The following is a 22,159-nucleotide window of genomic DNA, read 5'->3' as shown; positions in this document are numbered from 1 at the left end:
GAACAACCTTTTTATCGCCCTCTGGCCAAGTCTTGGCTTGGGCTCTCTCCGTTTGACTGGCATGCAAGCAGAGGGGAAGAGAAGGGAAGCCATGCATTTGTCCTTGTGTATCTCTGGGAAGGAAGTTCTTTATTGTTTGCTTCACAAAGTCCAGGGGAGTTAGCATCCAAGGGTTTGCTTCACATGCATCTCTGCAGTGTAAGTGAACTCAGAAGATGAACTCTCCAGAATGCTGTGGTGGGAGTAAAGCAGTAAAGTAAAGTGAGTGGACTAAATCATGAGAAAACTCATATGCCACAGGATGAGAGATGCCCATTAGTAAGTTCCCAAAGCCCAAATGATGCTCTCTCTATTGATAAGAGCACCCTGTTTCACACCTTGCTGCTTGACTGACTTGCATGCAAAGATCACTGAGATCGCTGCAGCATGTTTAGAGTTGGAAGCATGCACCCAGCACTGCCAAGAACTAACCTTCCAAACATAGACTTATAAGATAATGAAAGTAGACCATTTTGTATCAAGAGAGGCTGCGTTTTAAATGCAACACAATACCTGATTGTTACTGTTCTCCAGGAAACAGTTTTTAAAAGAGGAATGTAACGTGCGAGTGATACCTACTGAACTAATTGTTCTTTGGAATTTTTCTTTTAAGGAGCTAGATGCAAATTATCCATTTATTTCCTTTATAGATTGACACTGGAGACATAGGAGAGCTCTATAAAATACGTATAGGACACACTAACTCTGGAAAATCCCCCTCTTGGCACTGTGCAGAGGTGAGAACCCTGAGCAGGAGTTTTATCTTCTGAAAAACAATTGTTGTGCCCAAACAAGCAAAATAAATAATAATAAAAAATCCTGGGAGAAGTATTTCAGTCAGATTCTGATGCTTATTGCATCACTGAGAAAAATATTTATTGTGGGTTGTTCTTGTGAGGAATTTTTGGCAGCCCAAGAGCCATATTGCTAAAGTTTCCCTTTTCGGTTTCTAAGGAGAAAGGATGTCCACTGAATATTTATGATTCTTCTAAATTACAAGTTATATACTGAGTATTCCCATGGTTTATTAGAGGTGTGGTTTGTAGCATAGATAGTATTAGTAATCCCCTAGTTCCATTTCCAACCCTTATTGAGACAAGGTTTGGCCAGTGTGCCCCAGGAAATAGGACAGAGGTCTGGGTGTAAGGATACCTGGTTTCTATTCTCTGCTTTGCCAATTACCTACCGTGTGGCCGTGAGCAAGTCATTTCACCTCTCAGTTTCCTTACCTGTAAATTAAGGATAACAGTATTTAACCTCCTTTAGCACTTTGTGAGCTACAGATGAATAGAGTTTATCATTATAATTCATGTTTGAGGGCAGATTCAGATGTGGTATCAATGGTTGCAGTTCCACTGAAATAAACCTAGCTACAATCTTGTACACCAGATCCATGTATGGGCAGGATTCTTTGACCACATTTCCCTAGTAGCTGCATGCCTGGATGGAGAAGTTGTATAACTACTAGGTTGCCAGGGAGTCCAGGTGGTTCCTTAGCTTCTGGCCTAGGATCTATGGGACATCTCTTCTAGCTCAGTTGCTGACAGTCAGAGATGAAGTGTTTCCCAACTCCTGTTGGCTTTTGGGCGGCCTGAAGTTTCCTGGCTGCCAGAAGACCCTTTAAGGATTCCGGAAGGCAGGAGCTCATAATGGAGGAGAGCAGCCACTCCATGCCCCCAACCCAAATGCTAGAAAAGATTGGAGGGGCAGGCCACCAGCCCTCCTTAAACTATGTTTGGGGGAAGGGGGTACTAGAAGAGGGGAGAAGCTGTCATCCAGGGAATGGTTATTGATATACTTATTTATTTATTTATTTATTTATTTATTATATACTTATTATTTATTTGGGTCATATATAATCTGACCCACTAAGTGAATCTGCAGGTGTGGGCCCTGCACCAGGCTCAGTGAACAGACCCTGCAAGGTCTGCATTCTGTGTGGTGCATCTATTTAAATTGAGAAACTAAAGAAGTCAGGTAAAAAAGAAAAGAAAAGGTGCTTGGGCTCTTTCTTTTCTCCTCGCCTTGCCTGCGCGCATGCAAGCTGGTAGATCTTAATTAAAATCAATAGCACTTCAGTGTACGCTGTTGATTCTTGGCTCACAAAGCCTGTTTTGTCTACTTACCTGGGCTCATCTGAAATAAAAACGGCTGGATCAAGACCTCAAACCACCACAGCTTTTAGGCAGCAGTCCATCAGCTTTGTAGGGAGAGGCCAATGGAGCAGAATATCTTCTACAAAGACCCCCACATTTTGTGCAGTAAAGTTAACACAGTATTGTTCTTTACTACTACGGAATCTGGGGAGAGGGGAACAACGCGGTAGGCTGGGGAGACAAAATGGTCAGCACTATCTCCTGGGAAACCCATGCATTCTCCCGCAGATATGAAACCAAGAGATCACATTGCATTACTTTTGTGCTGCAAATGTTCAATAAGGAGCTATATTGCTGGGCAGCCCCACAGAGGTGCTAGCCCTCCCTGCATAAACCCTTACATCTGTGGCTTTCCTTATGGCTCTCCCAGCGTTAAGATGGTTTGAGGTCTATTCATGGCTACAAACACCTCCCTCAAGCAGGGTGCTACCTCGCTTGTGCAGTAAGTGTTCCCCTCCCACATGTTTTTCCACAGGAGATAACAATAGGCTTTGGGTTTTCCAGTTTTCTGCAAGCAAGATTAGAGAGTTTGTTTCACCAGCATTTGTGGTGAACCTCTTGCAGTCACTTTCTTTTAAATATAGTATTCCAGCCCTGGAAGAGTGGGCAGCAGTAAGACTTTCCAATAATTGGGATTCCCTTATATTACAATTAAAGGGACATGTCAGACCAAACGGTGTGAAGCTGCAGTTGGCTCAGCCCAGGAGAGTGGGGAGTGGGCAGAGGTGGCTTTATGTCACCTTTGCACCTCCTTAATCTTAGGTTGGCCAGGGGGATGCTGAGCTGTTGGTGCTACTGTAATATATGGCAGCCTGGGCCAGCTGCCTTTGGGAGAGTCTGCAGCTCAGAATAGTCGGAGCACAAAACACTGATTGTTTCCCTTCCACTCCTGGCGCCCCTTCCCTATTATTTTTCTATATCAGAGGCTGCATAGGAGGGTAGCATAGGACTGCCTATGACATTCCTGCACCACTTCTGCACTGGGGCTATCCCCCAGGGGGGCCTTCATGGCTCCCTTGTGGCACCAGAGCTGCAAACGGGCCAGAGCAAGAGCCAGAATCTGGCTCTTCATCCTAGTTCCAGATGTTGCAATAACATCTGCTAGCACAGAACCCTGCAGCTGTTTGGAGCCCCACTGATGCTAGTAGGACTTGGCACAGGCTGAGAGATCTGTCCCAGCAGAACCGACTTCAGGATTGGAATCTAAGTGACTTAAACAACTGATAATTGTCATTGCTATTATAGGTGCAATTGCAGAACATTTACACAGGAGAACAGTTTTCTCTTCCTGCCCACCGATGGCTGGCGCAGGACCAGGATGATGGCGAAATCTGTCGGGAGCTTCCTGTTTTGCGACGGGGCCAGCCTGTTCTTCCAGGTAGGTGAAATAATGCGTCAGGCAATTCAAGTTACAAACTGCCACCCGGATAATTCAATTGATTGGTTTTTATCAATTACCTACTTCTGTTTGACAGCTGCAATATGTTTTCTCTGGTCTTTTCCCTTGTGAAGGCTGGGCATGCACAGCCCCTAAGCTGGAGGTGTAACAGGGACGGAACCTGCAATGTCTTTGATCAAATGTCTTGAATTTCAAAAGTCCTTTAGACTTAGGATTGTCTCACTGAGGTTTTACTGATAAAGGCAGCTCTGTTTACTTTCCACCTGGAAACTCAAACAATGGTGAATAAACCTCACAAGGTTTTTTTGTTTGTCTTTTTACTTATAAAAAAGATCAGGAAACAAAAAACATATGTAACTGTCATGATGCCATCACATACAAACCACAAACAGTACTAGGAATATCATGGAAATTGCAGTTTTGTAAATATGTCATGTATTTGACTAATATACTTGCTATTTTCTTTTCTGTTACCTGTAGACGTGCATAGACCACACTCATTCAGAGCTGTTTTAATGGGTGTGAGGAGCAAAGCTAAACAATACTTTAAAATGTTCATAAATTTAAGTGGATCTGCTGCTGACTCCAGACATAGACTGGGGAAGTGGGAGATGGGTGACATGGAGGACCAGGAGTCCCAAAGGTGGCATGTTAAGGGGGGCGGTGCACTGGGACAGACATGGGCTGTGAATAGAGGACTGGATGGTATGGAGCTGTGTTATTTGTGTTATCTATGGCTGAGCTAAGGTGGGGGAGGAGGCAGAAGGACATGTAAAAGGCATATAGTGTGGGACCCTAACACAATATTTAAGCTTAATCGTACCTGCCCTTGAGGTGAAAGAAAAGTCCTTTCTGTCCCTTTGCACCCAACAATACAACCATATAGCTGGTAGCCATAACCGTCTCAGGGAGGACTATGTAGAAAGGCTAGCCAGCATTAACCACAGTGCTCCAGGATTCTGAGTAGGCATGACCATGGTCCCACCCCCATACACTGGATGGTTGCTGCAGAGAAACACCAAAAGGCATGGCTGGCTAAACCCATAAAATAGGTATGGTCATTGCTTCTCTTAAATCCACTCTCCCCAATGCCACACAGGCATTATGCCTGCTCATTCTTCTAAAAGACATGCCATAGTTCAAACAGGAATTCATTTAGAGAGGTCCTATGGCCTGTGTTATATAGGAAGTCAGACTAGATGGTCACAGTGATTCCTTCTGGCCTTATAATCTATGAATCTGTTGCAGAGATATAATATCTTTGGGGGCCCCAGACTGTACTTCTTTTCCTACCATCCAAATATTATTAGAGTGGGGGAAAGAGAGGGAACAGACAAGCAAAGTAATCATGGTTAATTTAACAAAAACAAAAAAAACATACCTCTAAACAGGCTACATTCCTCTCCCTCACAACTCAGCCCTCTTCCCTGACCCCAACAATTCCCAGCTTCAGATTCTATGACCCTAACCCTACTCTCCCAGTTTTCAACCCCTTCCCTCTATATAGATGAGCAGTTCATTCACGAACCAAATAAATGATTGATATCTTGGTTATCAGATAATCTTTATCTTGTTATGCCTTGAAGCCTAGCACCACACTTAAAATAACATCTCATGCTGTATCCTATGGTTGGCAATTTCTCCTTCTTCTCAAATCAGAGAGAGTGAAGAGCTTCTAAACCCTAAACAGTTCTGCCAACCACATAAAAGAGAGGTCATGATGAAGATTTTGGGTTTCTGCTTTAACTAAAACTTTTTTTACGGGTATATTTCTGCTTCAGAAACAGGCTTTTCACTTCTGAGAGGTTGGTTTGATAACACTGAAGAAGTAAAGAGAACTGGATTCAGTATGAAAGTGAGAGGATCTAGGGGAACTCTTAAATCTGATATTCTGAATGAAAACAGGGATAAGGCACTAGCTGTTGTAATGGCTTTTTGTAATCACAAAAATAAATGTATTCATTAAATAAAACCCAACAGACATTGTGGGCCTGACTTTCAGGGGAGCTGAGCACCTTCTGTTTTCATTGACTTCACTCGGACTTGTAAATGCTCAGCACCTCTGAAATTCAGGTACTATTTGAATCTTATGTTTACTGTATTTTGCATCTATTATAGGCCAAGCAGGTAGCACCATCTAACTTAAAGTTGCCTGACATTTCCCATTATAACACCCTGATTCACAAGCTCCTTTGCAGTTTCCCTGCTGCTCTGGGAAAGGAATAAACTGTGTCAGGTCACTACCTGTCATAGTGTGTGCTGTCCGATACCTCCTTCCACCCCTGCTGCCCACTTGTGAGAGGTGAGGACAATGTAATGATGCTCTGGAGCTGGCTTACCTCGATTCCTGCCCACTCTGCTGCCTAAGAATGCCTTATGCAGCCTTACTCCCGTGTACCACTGGGTCATGATTTGTCCCTAAATGGGACAGACCCCAACAGAATCTTCATTCCCCTCAGATATCTGCCTTCGGCCTCAGTGACTGTAACAGCAGTGCCACCAGGGGACTATCCTATCTAATTCCCTTCCCCGGTTCCTGACCAGCTCAACTGTTACTGAGACCTTCCTGAGGAAATGAAGTCCCATTGGGTTGGCCTGAAGGATGCTGAGAAAAGCTTGGGAAATGACGCTCCCTCACCCCATTGTTACATTTGGAATGAAGAGAAAGCAGCGATTTCTCCTCCTTCCCCCACAAATAAACATGTTTCAGCAGTATCTGTTCAGAAGCAGAAGGGCATGAACGCTATTGTACTTCTGTAACCCTTCTGCCAGGCCAAGTTGATAGCAGCAAAGGCAGGGTTCAGTACACAGGGGTTCTCTCTCATCAAAGCAAATGCAAAACTGGCTCGAGCCCCCACCCAGTGACCTGGGAAAATCTTACACATTCTCTGGGCACCTCAAAGAGGCAATACTTCCCCTCTCGCAAGCACAGAGTCTCGGTGTAGCAGAGAATCTTTAATAACATGAGGTAAATGACATCAGCATTAAATTGGGGAAACACCACAACTAGGGTTCATCAACCAAACCATGAGCAAAGACCCACCCCAGCAAATTGGGCCACATCCTTTCCCTCAAATTCTTGAGTCCCAGAACCCAAAGGTCTCTTGAGTCCAGCAATCCACAAATCACCCAAAGTTCAAAAAGTCCAGCCCCAGAGTTCAAAAGTTCATCTGCAGAGTGTTGCTCCCCAGTCTGGCTAAAATGTGCCTGTGTGTGGGGTGAAAGAGGTAAGGGGCACCTTACCTGTCCTGAAGCTGACTGCCCCACAGGGCTCTGCTCTGCTCCTCTGTCTCACGAACGGCTCCGCTCCACCATGACCGGCTCCGCTCTGCACAGCTTGCCGTCTCACGAACACTTCACTCCGCCGAATCACGGACAGCTCTGCTCAGCTCGCGTCTCACAAACACGCCGCTGTGTCACGAACGGCTCCACCCTGCACAGCTTGCCTCACCGTCTCACAAACACTCCGCCAGCCTATCCACGAACAGCACAACTGCACTCTAGTTCTTCCGGCTCCCCACTACTTGACACAGTGCTCAGTGATTCCAGCTCTCAGTGATTTTAGCTCATAGTAGGGGAGCCTTAGTGCTGGTGCACCATAAGGCCAAAGTGAATTCAGCACAGTACCTGTAGCAAGACTCTTAATAGACCCAAAATTAGCTCTGACATTCCACAGTGGAGAGAGACAGAGGTGCAATTGGTGTTTCAGGCCCTCACAAAGGGGCCCACGCCACCAGGTATAAATACCTGTCTCAAGCCTCTCTCCATTCACAGAGTTTTGGAACCCATGTCCCTTGCCTAGCGAGTGCTACTTAGTTGATGGTGAGTCCCTCCATCATAACAAAAGGCCAAGTACAGTTCCAAGCACAGTTCCCATAATCAGGGTAATAACAATTTATTCTTCCCGCCCCAATAACAGAGACACTGGGGATCCCACAACAGCCAAAGTGACCATTTGGGCAGTTATGGCCTCATTCTAGGTGGGGTGGGTGTGCCTATGCAAATGAGATCAGCCCCTGAAGTTCTTTTCCACAACTTGTCACACCTCACCACCAGATGTCAGGGTGGAGCTCATCCTGATTCTGCTTACACTTCAATGGTAGCAGAATCCTCAATGTCTCTCACAAATGGCAGGCCAATTTTCAGCTCCTGCATCAAGGAGGCAGGCAGCATTGGAATATCTATTAGCACCAGCAACCGCTGCTGGGGGAGACAAATCATTATTTGCTATTTATATTGCACTAACGCCTTCGAGTATGCCTACGCTGCAAAGAAAAACCCACAGTGCTGAGTCTCAGAATTCATGTCAATTGACTGGGCTCACGGGGCTCGGGTTGTAGAGTTAAAAATAGCAGTGTAGACATTCAGGCTCAGGCTGGAGCCCAGGCTCTGAAACCCAGAGGACCTCAGAGCCCAGGCTGCAGCCTGAGCCCAAACATCTACGCTACTATTTTTAGCCCTGCAGCCCGAGCCCTGAGTCAACTGACTTGGGCTGTCATATGGCACCATGGGTTTTTTATTGCAGTGTAGACAGATGCTTAGAGGCCTCAGTCAGGTTCATGACCCTGTTGTATTAGGAGCTGTACAAACAGAAGGTCTCAAGTCAGAAGAGCTTACAATCTGCAAATGGCAAAAGAAGCTTCCCAGTCAGAGGGCTAGAGGCGTAGATGGCAGAATGTTCACATTCCCATACGCACGCAGCTCATGTCTGCACACACGCCCACAGTAACATCTTCGACCATATCAGGGATTGGAGCAATTATTGTCTTAATTTAAAATGTTCTCAACCATAGGCTGTCGACTGCCCAAAGTCCATAGAAAATGTCCTTGATCCAAAAATAAAACAAAGAAGGGAAGATGGCAGTGCCTAGAGGATAGAGTTAAGGTTGTTTTGGATGCCTGAACAATGTTATTCTATACTCTCAGTTGTTATCTTTTCTTTTATATTTAATCTTAATTTTGAATTATCTGGTTTTTAATGTCACTGCCTTTTTTTTTCAGATTTATAGCTGCGTAAATATAGCCCATAAGTTACCATTCCCAATCTTAACTACAGTTTAACAGTGTTTTGCCTGGGAGTTTTATTTTATGTCATATTACATATTTTATATTAAACACCCAAAGGTGTTACAGTTTTCATTTATAGCCCTTCCCTTCCCTCCCAAACTTACAAAGTGATTAAAGAAGATTCCCCATTAAATGCAATAAAGGAATAATCTACTATTATTATTGCCTGAAGCACTGAAATATTAAAGCAGTGAAGCATTCTTTGATGCTGTAAAACGGAGACAATGGTGCTAGAATTTATTTTTTAACCAGTGCTTTTAAAGGGTTGATGGCTGCTGTCTGGCATATTTGTGGTCTGACTGCTTATGTTGACACTAATCTTGGATTTACTTTGTTTACTTTTCTGCTTTATAATGACTGTAAGTGGTGCTGTAGGACAAAGATATACTGTTGTGCATTTAGAGTTGATTTTCAATTTGCATTTGCCACTGGGAATACCAACCTGGGGTAAACAGCATGCACACAAAATCAAAACAAGTTTGTGTGTCACTTTACTTAATATTAAATGGAATTTTTATGAACTGAAAATTATGTGATAGCTGATCCTTGATACAGATGTATTTGGACTATATAGTCACTCTGCTTTTCAACTGGATATTGAATTGATATTGATATCAACTGTAGTGGTATTTGCAAAAAGAAAAGGAGTACTAGTGGCACCTTAGCAACTAACCAATTTATTTGAGCATAAGCTTTCATGAGCAAAACCTGTCTTCTTTTACTGTCAGTGACTGTATATGAGGTGCATGTGACAACAGGAGAGCTGTGGAATGCCGGAACAGAAGCTGATGTCTATATTTCGATCCATGGGGAAGAAGGCGATACAGGCTCGAGACAGCTACTTAGGTCAAAGAAGCCTAGGAAATTTCTAAAAGGACAAGTGAGTGACAAGAAGCATACGTCCCAATCCATTTGTCTGTCCTTTCTAGCTCTCTACCTTGTAAGATCTGAGGCTGTTACAGGCCAAGGTAGGACTTATACTAACAAAAATCACTGGTAGACTGCAAAGTTTGTAGAAAACCTGCACCGCTAAGCCAAAATTATTTTCTAAACATTTGCATTGACATTTTGGGGAAAATTATAATCCATAATAATTATTGTGTAGGTAAAGTGCATACCATTTCTTAAATGTCTTAATTATTTAAATAATATATATGAAGAGAAGAAATAACTTCAGTAAAATACATATTTTACTATATTCTGATATTAAGTTATATTACAATTTGTGATTGTTTTGTTAACTAAACTTTGGGCTAGTTTCTGCTCTCCTCACTCTAGTAATTGCGTTGATTTCAATAGGACTACACACATAAACAAAGTGATCAGGATTAGCTCTTTAATCATAATCGTTGGTCCTGGAAACCAGCTTTGCTTGTCTGCTTTGACATTATCATACATTATTTCATAGAGCATATTGGGATGCTCATGCTTCATAGAAGAGTTTCACAGGTTTTCTACAGTAGGTTTCATGTGTCCCATTGGATGGGGAGTTCTTTTAGAAATTTAATTGCACTTTTCTTGGCTGGTTTGCAGACTGACCTCTTCCTACTTGAAGCTGTGCACCTTGGAAATTTGTATAAGATTGTTATAGGACACAATGGACTTGGAGCAGGTGAGAAATCGCTACATATAATAACTGAATACTGACCACAGCTTTCTGTGAAATTAGAGTAGGTATTTATAAAATATTCATATGAAATAATGTGACCAAGGTATTTTATGGGGGGAGGCAAAGGATTCCAAGAATACCAGTCATTAAAATGAAAAGGTTACATTTTGGTACCATCACAAATTCCAAATAATCATCCTTAACCTCTATTGTAGTCCAAATAATTGTATTAAAAATTTACTTTTAAAAAAAGGGTACTGAACATTATAATTCTGTCATTTCCCTTTGAAAAAAATTAATTTGTTTATCTTTTCTGCACTTTGAATATTTCATTGTACAGTTTATATTCTGTATGTCTTCCAGAGATGGGCTATCGCTGTAAATGAAATTTATTAGTATCATTATTATTTAAATTGCAGTAGTGCCTGAAAGTCCCAACCAGGGATTTGAGGGGCATTGTGCTAGGTGCTGTACACACAGTTAATGGAGATATGGGCTATGAACCAAATTGCCAATAGTCACAAGACTTGGATTTATTTGATGCTGAATACCAAACTCTATAACACATCAATGCTAGACAGTCTGAGCCAGAGTGTCTCGTAGAGGTGTCAATTTATTCTGTCTTGAAATTTTAGATACAGGCAGTAATATAGTTAACCTCCCCATCTCCCTTCCCTCCCCCCCATCCCTCCAATGTGTACCCAATATCACTCATTACTAGATCATCCCACATTAATTCACTTGTGGAGGACATCCCAACCCCTCTCCATATGGAAGGGGTGAAGTGGCACTTCTGTCACACAGTCTCTCTGGTTCATTGGCCTTACACAGATGCCCCTGGATTGGAACTCATCAAGTAGAGAGCCTGGTGACTTTTGGGAGAGGAAGGGGTGGAGCACGTTAGATGAGATGTCTCTTTCCATAGTACTGTTCCCTCTTTGCTCCCAGATTTTCACATGGAAATCCAGGAAAATCGTGAATGGGAGCTGTGATATTTTGCTCTGGATCCCTTCTTTGGCTTCTTCTAAGCTGCTGAGAAAGGACCCAGTTAATGATTACATAGTTGTTATTGAACCAGGCTGTTAAATGGAAGGGAGACCACAAGAAAGTAGCCTCCCAGCAATTCCTTTTCCTACGGACACATCCCTAAGAACCACAGGGTTAGAAGGGAAAAAGCCGCTGTGGGGAAAATCCTTGAGTTCTTCTTCAAGTGCTGTCCCTGTGGGTGCTCCACTCTAGGTGTGAGTGCGTCCCAGCGCCATTGATGGGTAGCAGTGCCTGGTCAGGACGCAGGAGCTCAGTTCGTATCTCCCGTCTCGTTGGAATCTTCCTGAGCAGCTGCATCCCGCACCCTCCTCAGTTTCTTCTCAACCGTCCCCAGCTGAAGATGGACTCCGGGCAGTGCTGCTTCTCTTCCCTGGTCTCTGTAGAAAAAAAGTAACAAAGAATATAGAAATAGTTATTAGTTACATCCCAGTTGTTTCCCTTCCTATAGTGTAGTTACATAGTTATTGACTTAGTTAAAAAAAAACAAACAAAAAAACCCAAACAAACAACAAACAACAAAAATTTTTTGCTTCAGGCTTGTCTCTCGCTGAGACACTCTCCCCGGCCATTTCCAATTCACAATGCCAGGGGCTTCAGGATTCAAAAAGTGTGTTTCCTGTCAGGACTCCATGCCATGGTCGGACGGGCATGCACATTGTGTGAAGTGCCTGGGGGAAACCCACATCCCTGCAAAGCACTTCCGCTGTACGAGCCTCAAGTCAAGGGCTCGGCGCGATAGGGACCTGCAGCTTAAAAGGCTTCTGATGTAAAAATCCCTGCAGCCGCTTCCGGAGATGGGGAAAGTTAAACCCGCTCCTACACGGTCCCTGGCCAGATCTGAACCAGTTGGGAGTGCTGCTTCACCCTCTCTGGAGCAGAGGCAAGAAGCACAGCAGTCTCACGGGAGAGACTTCGACAAGGGTAAAGGGCCTCCCGCGAGATCCTTACCCTCTGTGCTGACAGCGCCACAGGCAGGTGCCTCAGCTCTTCCGAAAGCCTCAGCCGCGGCTCCCGCAGACCGCAGAGGCAGGAACCCGACCTCCCATCAAGGTTTCTGTGGCACCGATCCCCTCTGTGCTAAAAATAGCCACGGTGCCGGCTGCGTGCTCTACCCCGGTGCCGACAAAGACATCAGCACCGATCCCCTCTGTGCTAAAAATAGCCACGGTGCCGGCTGCGCGCTCTGCCCCGGTGCCGACAAAGACATCAGCACCGACCTCCTCTGTGCTAAAAATAGCCGCGGGGCCGACTGCGCGCTCTGCCCCGGTGTCAGGAAAAACGTGGGCACCGAGCCTGCCTCCTGCCCCGGCACCAGCAGCGGACCCCCTGCAGGGCACCTCCAACAGACCCGCAGCACCACTTTCACTTTCACTTGCTAACGCGCTAGAGCACAGTCCAGGCTCAGTGCAGCCCAGGGAACAGGAACAACAGTTCCTTACTGAATGTGACCTCTCAGTGCCACCTGAGCCTAACTCTCCGCTCCTGGATACACAGGGCTCACTCTTCAAACAGCCGCTCTCACCACCTGAACTGGGTACCTTCACTGACAGCAAACCCGATATACAGCAGTAGGCGGAGTTCTCCTCACCTGCCTCTCCTCCTCCACCAGAACCTCTTCCACCTCAGGCTATGGTCCACAGCCACCAGCCTCAGTTTCCCTACTTCGCCCCCCCCGTGGACAGCACCTGGGTTCTCCTACCCTATGCCTTGGCCTCAGTGGTATGCTTGGCCACATCCTCCTACCACTCATCCTCAGATCTCTTCCACGAAACCACTACCTGCTTCTGTGCCTTGATCTCCAGCTCCGTCCACTTCTAGAGTACCTGAACCCCCTCCTGAGAATGTGAGCTACGAACCATAACCTGACTCACCGAACCCTAATTCTCCACCTGCTCCAGACGGAGCCCTCCCCCTCCCGCCTCCACAGAACATGGATGACTGTAAACAATTTCAAGAGCTTTTCAAGAGGGTGGAACTCAGTCAAGACATCCCCCTAGAAGAGGTTCAGGAGACACAACACAAAGTCCTCAGAATCCTTCAATCCTCTGCGCCCTGAAAGATCGCGCTACCTATAAATGAAGCACTCCTGGAACCAGCTGACACTCTCTGGCAAACTTCTTTATTACCAACCTGCAGAAAGGCCAAACATGAATATTATGTTCCTGCTAAGGATGCTGACTTCCTATTTTCTCACCCACAACCGAACTCTCTCATCATGGATGCAGTTGCACAAAGGACGAAACAGCCACAATATCAGCCCACCCCGCAAGACAAGGACCTTAAACGCCTTGACGTCTTGGGTCACAAGGTTTACACATCCTCCACTCTACAATTCAGGATTGCAAACTACCCTGCACTCCTCGCCAGCTACGACTTTGATACCTACAATAAACTTTTTGAATTTGCCTCCTACATTCCAGAGGATAGGAGAGCAGACTTTAAATCAATTCTGAGCAAGGGCCAACTGATTTCCAGAAAGGCCCTACAAGCCTCTTTAGACACGGCAGACACAGCAGCCCGTACTTTTGCAACTGCTGTGGTTATGCGCAGATCTTCATGACTTTCTGCATCTGGCATCCCTAAAGATCTGCAGACCAATGTGGAGGACCTCCCCTTTGATAAAGACAAACTGTTTTCCAAAAAAAACGATGAACTACTTCACACCATGAAAGATTCTAGAGCGACACTGCGCACTCTGGGTATTCACCCATCTCTTCCCAGGAGACAACAATACCAACCCTACCAAAGGCAGCACACACAACAATATGATTGGCCTCAACCCAAACCATATGATATAAATAGGAATCGTGCTAGCCCCCTAAGTGCAGACAAAATCAAGCTCAAGCAACCACCTCCCATCCATCCGGGAATAAACAACAATTTTGAAACGTTGGTCGAGGGTCTGCGTGACCACCCCTTGATTCCACAGCCTACTTGCCTGTTTGGCCACCGCCTCCAGAGTTTCCAACATGCCTGGCAGTGTATTACACAGGACCGCTGGGTCTTTGAAATAGTTCAGTCTGGTTACTCTATCCCATTCATATCCTATCCTTCTACCCTTCCCCGTCTCTCTTCAGGGACCCCTCTCATGAGCACCTACTTCGCGTATCAGTGGCTCACCTTTTCCAGCTAGGTGCAGTGGAATCTGTTCTGACACAACATCAAGGGAAAGGATTCTACTCCCATTATTTCCTGACCCAGAAAAAGACCTGGGGATGGAGGTCTATACTAGATCTATGCCGACTGAACAAATTTGTGAGGATACAAAAATTCAAGATGGTCACACTGGGCACAATAATTCCTGCACTGGATCAAGGGGACTGGTTCACAGCCCTGGACCTACAGGATGCTTATTTACATATATCAATTCATCCAGCTCACAGACGCTTCCTGCTATTCACAATAGGTCACGACCATTTTCAATACAGAGTTCTTCCTTTCGGTCTCTCCACAGTGCTGAGAGTCTTTTCCAAAACTCTAGCTGTGGTTGTGGCTCACCTCCACAAACATGGGATCACACTTTTCCCCTACCTGGATGATTGCCTCATCAAGGGCAACTCCTATGGTGAGACACTTCAAGCTACCCGTTTCGCCATCTCCCTTTTTCACAGCCTAAGCCTCCAAATAAACATCCAAAAATCCACCTGACACCTACCCAACAGATTGAGTTCATCAGAGCTCATCTCAACTCAATCCAGAGCAGTGTCTTGCTCCCATATCACAGATTCCTCACAATCACACAGCTCATGCACGCTCTCTATTCATCCCAGGACACAGGCAAGAATCTGTCTACAGCTCCTTGGTCACATAGCAGCCACCACCTTCATGGTCCAGCACACCAGGCTACACATGAGATGTCTTCAGGGCTGGCTCAGTTCGAATTTCAAACCCAACAGACACACCTTAGGGACACTGCTAACTCCTCCTCCCAATATTCTAGCTTCCCTACATTGGTGGACAAGACCAGAAAACCTGTGCACGGGGGTTTCCTTCCAGCAACGATCCCCAATGCTCATGCTCACCACGGACACTTCCCTAATCAGTTGGGGAGAGCATCTAGGGGGACACAGGGCCCAAGGCCGGTGGTCCGCATCAGAGACGCACCTACACATAAATCTCTTAGAGCTCAGAGCAGTGAGGCAAGAATGCCTTCACTTTCTTCCCCTCATAAAGAACAAATCTATTCGGGTCTTAACAGACAACATAGCATGTATGTTTTACATCAACAGACAAGGGGGAGCCCGATCACATTCCCTGTGCATGGAAGCCATCCGACTATGGAATTGGTGCATACAACATCAAATACAAATCATTGCTTCCTACCTACCAGGCTGCCACAACACTACTGCTGACACACTCAGCAGGCACTTGTTGACAGAACACGAATGGGGACTTCACCCCGCAACACTTCAACAGCTCTTCTCACTCTGGGGCACCCCGTCAATAGACCTCTTTGCCACAACCCAGAATTGAAAATGTTGGCTGTTTTGCTCCAGAGCTGGACTCGGGACTGCATCCCTAGGAGACGCATTCCTCATCCCGTGGAATAGCTCTCTCCTGTACCCCTTCCCACCAATCCCTCTGCTACACAGCGTTCTTCGAAAGATTGTAGACAACAAGGCCCGGGTCATCCTTATTGTCCCGGGTTGGCCGAGACAGACATGGTATCCTTACCTACTCCACATGTCCTCCCGTCATCCATGGGCTCTCCCCAACAGGCCAGATCTCCTTTCCCAGGACAACGGACGGGTTCTTCACCCCCAACTCCAAAAGCTCCACCTGACAGCCTGGTTCCTTTATGGTTCCAAACCCATGAACTAGCCTGTTCCAAGCAAGCCCGATATGTCCTCTTGCACAGTAGAAAAGACTCCACTAGTAAAACTTACCTGCAGAAGTGAAAGCGTTTCACCCTCTGGTGAATGCCCAATACGGTGACCCTCCCTAACATTCTAGACTACCTCCTGAAATTAAAACAGGATGGACTTTTGCTCAGCTCCATCAAAGTACACTTGGCAGCACTTACCACCTTCCATCACCTGTTAAAAGGTTATTCACTCTTTACCCAGCCCACCATAAAACGATTTCCCATGGGCCTGCAAAATGCCTTGATGGCCCATGCTCCCTACACAATCTTCTCCAAAGACAAAGTCACCCTTAGACCACATCCTAAATTTCTCCCTAAGGTGGTATCCACCTTCCACCTTAATCAACCTATATACTTACCTACTTTCTTACCCAAACCTCACAAGACTCCACATGAGGCAACCCTGCATACTCTTGACGTCAGGCGAGCAATCACCTTTTACTTAGACAGGACTATGCCATTTCAAAAATCTCCACAACTCTTTGTCTCCATCACAGAAAGATCGAAAGGTACGGCTATCTCTAAACAATGTCTGTCCAAATGGATCTCTGACTGCATCAGATCCTCTTACCTTATTCAAAATATTCAACCTCCCGAAGGCATTAGAACTCATTCCACTCGAGCTATGTCGACATCCGTTGCCTTCCTACATAATGTACCCATTCCTGACATCTGTAAAGTGGCTACATGGTCATCTGAAGACACGTTTGCCAAACACTATGCTATCACACAAGATACCATGGCAGACACCATAGTAGGCCATACAGTACTCTCTACAGTACTCACTGCCACATCTCCAAAGTCCTACTGACCATAGTGGGAACTGCAACACATTCACCTAGAGTGGAACACGCACAGGGACAGCACTCGAAGAAGAAGGGGAAATTACTCACCTTGCAGTAACTGAAGTTCTTCAAGATGTGTGTCCTTGTGGGTGCTCCACTCCCTACCCTCCTCCCCTTTACTTTGGAGTACTAGTATAATTGCTCCATGGTAGAGAAGGAACTGTGTGTGTGTGTGTGGCGGGGTGTGTGTGTGTGTACAGGATCCAGGTGCTCAGGAAGATTCCAACGAGATGGGAGATACCAACTGAGCGCCTGCGTCCTGAACAGGCACTGCTACTGAAAATCTCCGATCAACGGCGCCGGGACACACTGACACCTAGAGTGGAGAACCCACAGGGACACACATCTCGAAGAATCTCAGTTACTGCAGGGTGAGTAACTTCCCCTTTTCCACTCCTCCAGACAACCTCTCATAGGTTTTTCAGTGGCAGTCTTTATTTTGCAACCTCCTGTCTTAAGAGACCACACCATTATTATTTTTTATTATTACTATTAGTACTATTATTATTTGTTATATCTATTTGTATTACAGTAATGCCTAGAAACCCCAGACTAAATCAGGGCCCCATTGTGTTAAGCCCTGTACAGAAACATCGTGAGACATTCCCTGCCCTAGAGAGCTTGCAATCTAAGTAGACAAGCTGGACAAATGAGTGGGAGACAAAGGAAGTGTCTCCAGACCTATTGAATGCAGTCTTGCAATCTTAATCCACTTTTATTGGAAAACCCACTTCCTCTAAGCAATTGATTTTTTAAATTAATCATTTGGCTTGTTGCTCATGGCAGGTTTGACTGTATCTTAAAATCTCCATTCTCGTATGAACTCCATTCTCATCAACTCTTCCTCTGCAGTAGTGTCTCTCAGGAAAATGCCTGCTATCCTCTGACGTTTCTGCACATTATAACATGGGTCTCTGTCGTGGAGTTTTGCAATGATGAAACAGCCATGCGCCCAGATCAGTAGTGTCAAACAATCAATTTTCTTCATTCTGCTTTGAGCTAGTCAATACAGTCCCTTAGAATTGCTGGCAATGTGGGCCTCTCAGATTGGTTAATGATTAAACTGTCAGCTTCCTGGACTTCTGAAATATTCCATGGAGTTGCACTGTCTCTCACAATGTATACTCATCAAGTGAATATTGCATCATTTAATGCCATGGACTAGCAGGGAATGGATAGTACCTTTGCTGGCAATGATAATTAATGTTTAAAAAAATGGATGCAGTGTTATTGCCAAATTGTATCCAAAATATGGATATGTTCAGCTTTATTGATAATTTGACCAGAATATTAAAGAATTAAAAAGCCTCAGAAAATATCTTCTCAAATACATAAATTAAATGCTTTAAATGAGAGGGATAAAGAGCTGCGCTAGCCTGCAACCGTCCACTATTAACACCTCTGGTGCTTCTAGCATATGTGACTGTAAATGGAGAGTTTTTGAAGTGAATCTTTCTTTCCTTACAATAGCTTGTACTGTGATGAGGCGGTCTGTCCCCCTAAGGGTAGTGGTGCCTGGGGTCAGCCTACCTCCATCATGTGGTGTGGCTCTTTAAGATTTGGGAGGTCTGGTATGCAAGGTCCTAGAAGATATTGATTCGAGAGGAAGTGGTCTTGCATATAAGTAGTGTTGAGAGAAAATCTTGCTACTGTTTCTTTAAGGGCCCAGGACCAGGAGTCTAGTAGAGCAGGTGGGGCAAAGTTCCCCCTTCTCCCAGCTAACTGGGATGAGCTTTAGAAAGGGGAGCGGTGTATATGCTACCTCCTCCTTAATAGCAGAGAAGGCCTGCCTGCTGAATCATAAAAGAATATCAGGGTTGGAAGGGACCTCAGGAGGTCATCTAGTCCAACCCCCTGCTCAAAGCAGGATCAATCTTCAATTTTTGCCCCAGATCCCTAAATGGCCCCCTCAAGGATTGAACTCACAACTCTGGGTTTAAGCAGGCCAGTGCTCAAACCACTGAGCTATCCCTCCCCCCAAGGACTAATTGGGGAAAAGGGGCCAGCTGAAGGAGAAGCTGGCTAAGGACCTACAAGACCTAAGTTACAACCCCAGATCCAAGAAGGAGAGCTGGCTGGGGGACTCCTGTCTTGAGGGAGTGACTCTTTGAACTACAACCCAGCTCCAAGAAGGGGACTTGGGGTGATGGGGGCATGGGGAGCTCCTGAACAGGGGCAAGAAAACATGCCGGGACTGTTATATGGATCCAGAGAACGTATGTATTTGAGTGACTAAAATGGTGAGTTACACTTTGTGGATGTAGTTAATAAACCAGACCCCCCCAGAAAGGAGTATGTGCTTTGACCTAATCTGGTCTGGGTAATTGCTGCAAGAGTCTGAGTGGGAGCTATGAGCAATACACATGCAGGCTCACGAGGGATTGCTCTGAAAGCATTCAACCCTGACAAGGACCTTAATGTAATTACAGAAAAATGATGAGCACTCCTGTATATCAGGGAGTGACTCCTTCCATGGTGCTGATGTTATATTCATTTGTATTTAAAGTTACTGGGTCTGATTCTGATCTGACTTAAACTGGTTTGACATTGACATAGCTCTGTGAATTCAGTGGAGTTACCCTTGATTTAAGATGGTGTAACTTAAATCAGAATCTGGCCAGATATATGAGTGTGTGTGTGTGTATGCACGTGCATGCATCCATGCACACACACACATACACGCACAGAAAATTTTTATTTTAGGATGTACTTTGTTTTTATTTTGTTCATAGGAAGTGGATGGTTTCTGGAGAAGATTGTAGTCAAGGATCCTGTCACAGACCTGGATTATTCTTTTCTTTGTCACAGGTTGGTGGTGTTTTCAAATGGGTTATGTTGTAATAACAACTAGTTGTTCGTGACTTCTCCAGTCAGGGGTGATTTGTGAGGTGCTTGTCCCCCGAGAATCGAATTGAGATGATCCAACTCCTTTTACATACTCTGCCAAACAGTCATAAGATGGTAACAACATCTGGTCACTTCAGACCTGTGATACATTTAACCATTGACTGAGCATTGAAACATTCTATGTAAGGTGTCTCCACCCCAAACTGCTACAACGTTCAGCAGCTGCTGGCTGGCACATCACCTCATCTGACATTTGGAATCTGACATCAGCTGATCCACCTCTCCCTATATCCAAGCCAACACTTTTCAGTTGAGTGGGTTGCTCTCTCTCTAAGGGTAATTCTGCACCATTGACAATATCAAGGGGAGCTTTGGCATTTACTTCAGTGGACTCAGGATCAGGCTTTCAGTTCTCATGAGGTGTATCTGAGTGGCTGGTCCTTCCCCTGTCCACCTCAAACCTGTCACTGAGCAGCAGCAGAACTAGAAGCAATCCCAATTTCCCTGCTGCTTCCCCTGTGGTCTCTTCTGCTCTGAATCTGCTACTCCCGTGCTTGTTTCTAATTTTATCTACTATCAAGTAACTCACAAATAGCTTATGGAAAATCATATTAATAAAAATCAGTACAAATATTAGGAATTTGTAAAGTCCAGTCATGTATGAATCCAGCTACAACTTGCCAATGGCACCTCAATTCTGTGTCCTCCTTTCACTTCTGCAAGTGAATAAATAAGTGCCCAAGTCAGCTTTGAGTGATTGATGTGCACCCTGAAATTGATTTATGTGTGCATGTGGGCTTTCTGCCCATCTGATATAGCACCTCCTCTTAGCGTGACCTAATTTTGATTCAGTATTGTAGGTAAAATGAACTGCTACAGAGAGAGCTTGAAATACAATGCTAGTTTCATAAATAATTCAGGGACTGTTGAAATCTGTTTCACACAGAAAAATCCTCTGTGTGGTTGTAGGGCTTGATACACCTCTCACTGACATCATTTTTACAATGGTTCAACTCCTTTGATTTTAACTGAGTTATCTCTAATTTACTGAGTGTAAGTGAGAAGACAATAAAGCCTTTTTTAGTTTTAATGGCACAGTTTCAACTGAATGGGTTGGGGGTGGGGAGGATGGTGTTGCCTGCAAGAAATTTGCTTCATGAGAGGCAATTTTAGGAATCTGTACAGCTGAGCTCCCCGCAGTAGCCTTTTGGGGGCAGACAGTGTGGTCAGTGGATCTGCTGTTACTGATCCCTAGCATTGGAATACTAGTTGAGATCCCCAGGTAGGCAGGCTGACTTGGGCCTTTAGGTCCTGATCAAGAAAAGTGCTTAAGCACACATATAACTTTAAAAAAGTGAGCAATGGAAACTCTCACATGCTTAAAGTTAAGCACATGCTTAAGTGCTTTGCTGGTTCAGGGCCTCAGTGCACAAAATATTAAAATGTAATGTGTAAACATTGTAACAAAAATATTGCTGGGTTTGAGATCAAAACTATATAATCAGAATGGGTTCTGTTTCTCTCCAAAGATGGCTAGATCAAGGGGAAGAGGATGGTAAAATTGTAAGAGAACTAAATATCACTGACACCACCACCTTCTCTGCAAGTAAGCATAAAACAATGCAGAAGAGAGTCCCTTGTCAATGTGACTGTGTCAAAGGATGGCCAGGATACTGTGTAAACTGATCACATTCTCTCTATCTCTGCAGGGCAAGAGCTGGAACTCAAGAGAGAGGAAAACGTAAAGATTTTTTCTCTTTTAAAAAATTGATTTGGCAGTATACATAGTCTGTTCTAGGGAAAATCAGGTCAATAGTTATTTCTGTATGTGAAGTTTTCTTCCTGTATCTTCTCATAAGGGCTCTTTTCTTCCTTCTTTTAAAAATATAACCAGTGGGCTGCTGAAAGATGGAAGTTTCAGAAAGGCAACACTCTTCAGTTCTACAGCAGGCTTACCCATGGTTTCATACGCCTCAGTCCAGATGGCACAGTTGATGCACTTGGTGACAAGAAGGACAAATATGGTAAAATATTTACCAGATGGGGACGTGTGGGTGAACAGCATGAGGAAGGAGGGCATCATCAGATCATTGTGTGTGTCATGTATAAGATTCAAAATTAATTCTATCAGGAGCAGAGAATGGCAACCATGAATGTTCTTACTCTTGAAAGCATTTAAAACTATTAATAGTAAAAGCCACTTGGTTTTGTTGTAAAAGAACATCTCACAATGGCTTCCCATTATTAAATAGAATCTAGTTCTCATAGTGATGGTTTAGTGATTCA

General features: G+C 44.7%; 1 protein-coding gene across 1 annotated transcript in view; it reads left to right on the top strand.

The window, feature by feature from the left end:
• The window catches only part of RP1 (RP1 axonemal microtubule associated), a 185,368-nt gene that overhangs the window by 36,762 nt on the left and 126,447 nt on the right, over positions 1-22,159 (top strand). The window contains exons 5-12 of the mRNA XM_075125222.1: positions 690-776; positions 3,441-3,573; positions 9,390-9,541; positions 10,195-10,273; positions 19,759-19,834; positions 21,403-21,479; positions 21,583-21,614; positions 21,768-21,897. Coding sequence (XP_074981323.1) covers positions 690-776; positions 3,441-3,573; positions 9,390-9,541; positions 10,195-10,273; positions 19,759-19,834; positions 21,403-21,479; positions 21,583-21,614; positions 21,768-21,897 — 766 coding nt within the window. The remainder of the gene's footprint in view (positions 1-689; positions 777-3,440; positions 3,574-9,389; positions 9,542-10,194; positions 10,274-19,758; positions 19,835-21,402; positions 21,480-21,582; positions 21,615-21,767; positions 21,898-22,159) is intronic.

The sequence above is a fragment of the Caretta caretta genome, chromosome 2 (assembly GCF_965140235.1).
Source record: "Caretta caretta isolate rCarCar2 chromosome 2, rCarCar1.hap1, whole genome shotgun sequence".
Lineage (NCBI taxonomy): Eukaryota > Metazoa > Chordata > Testudines > Cheloniidae > Caretta > Caretta caretta.
The sequence above is the reverse complement of the archived record's forward strand: the minus strand, read 5'-3'. Positions and strand labels throughout refer to the sequence as shown.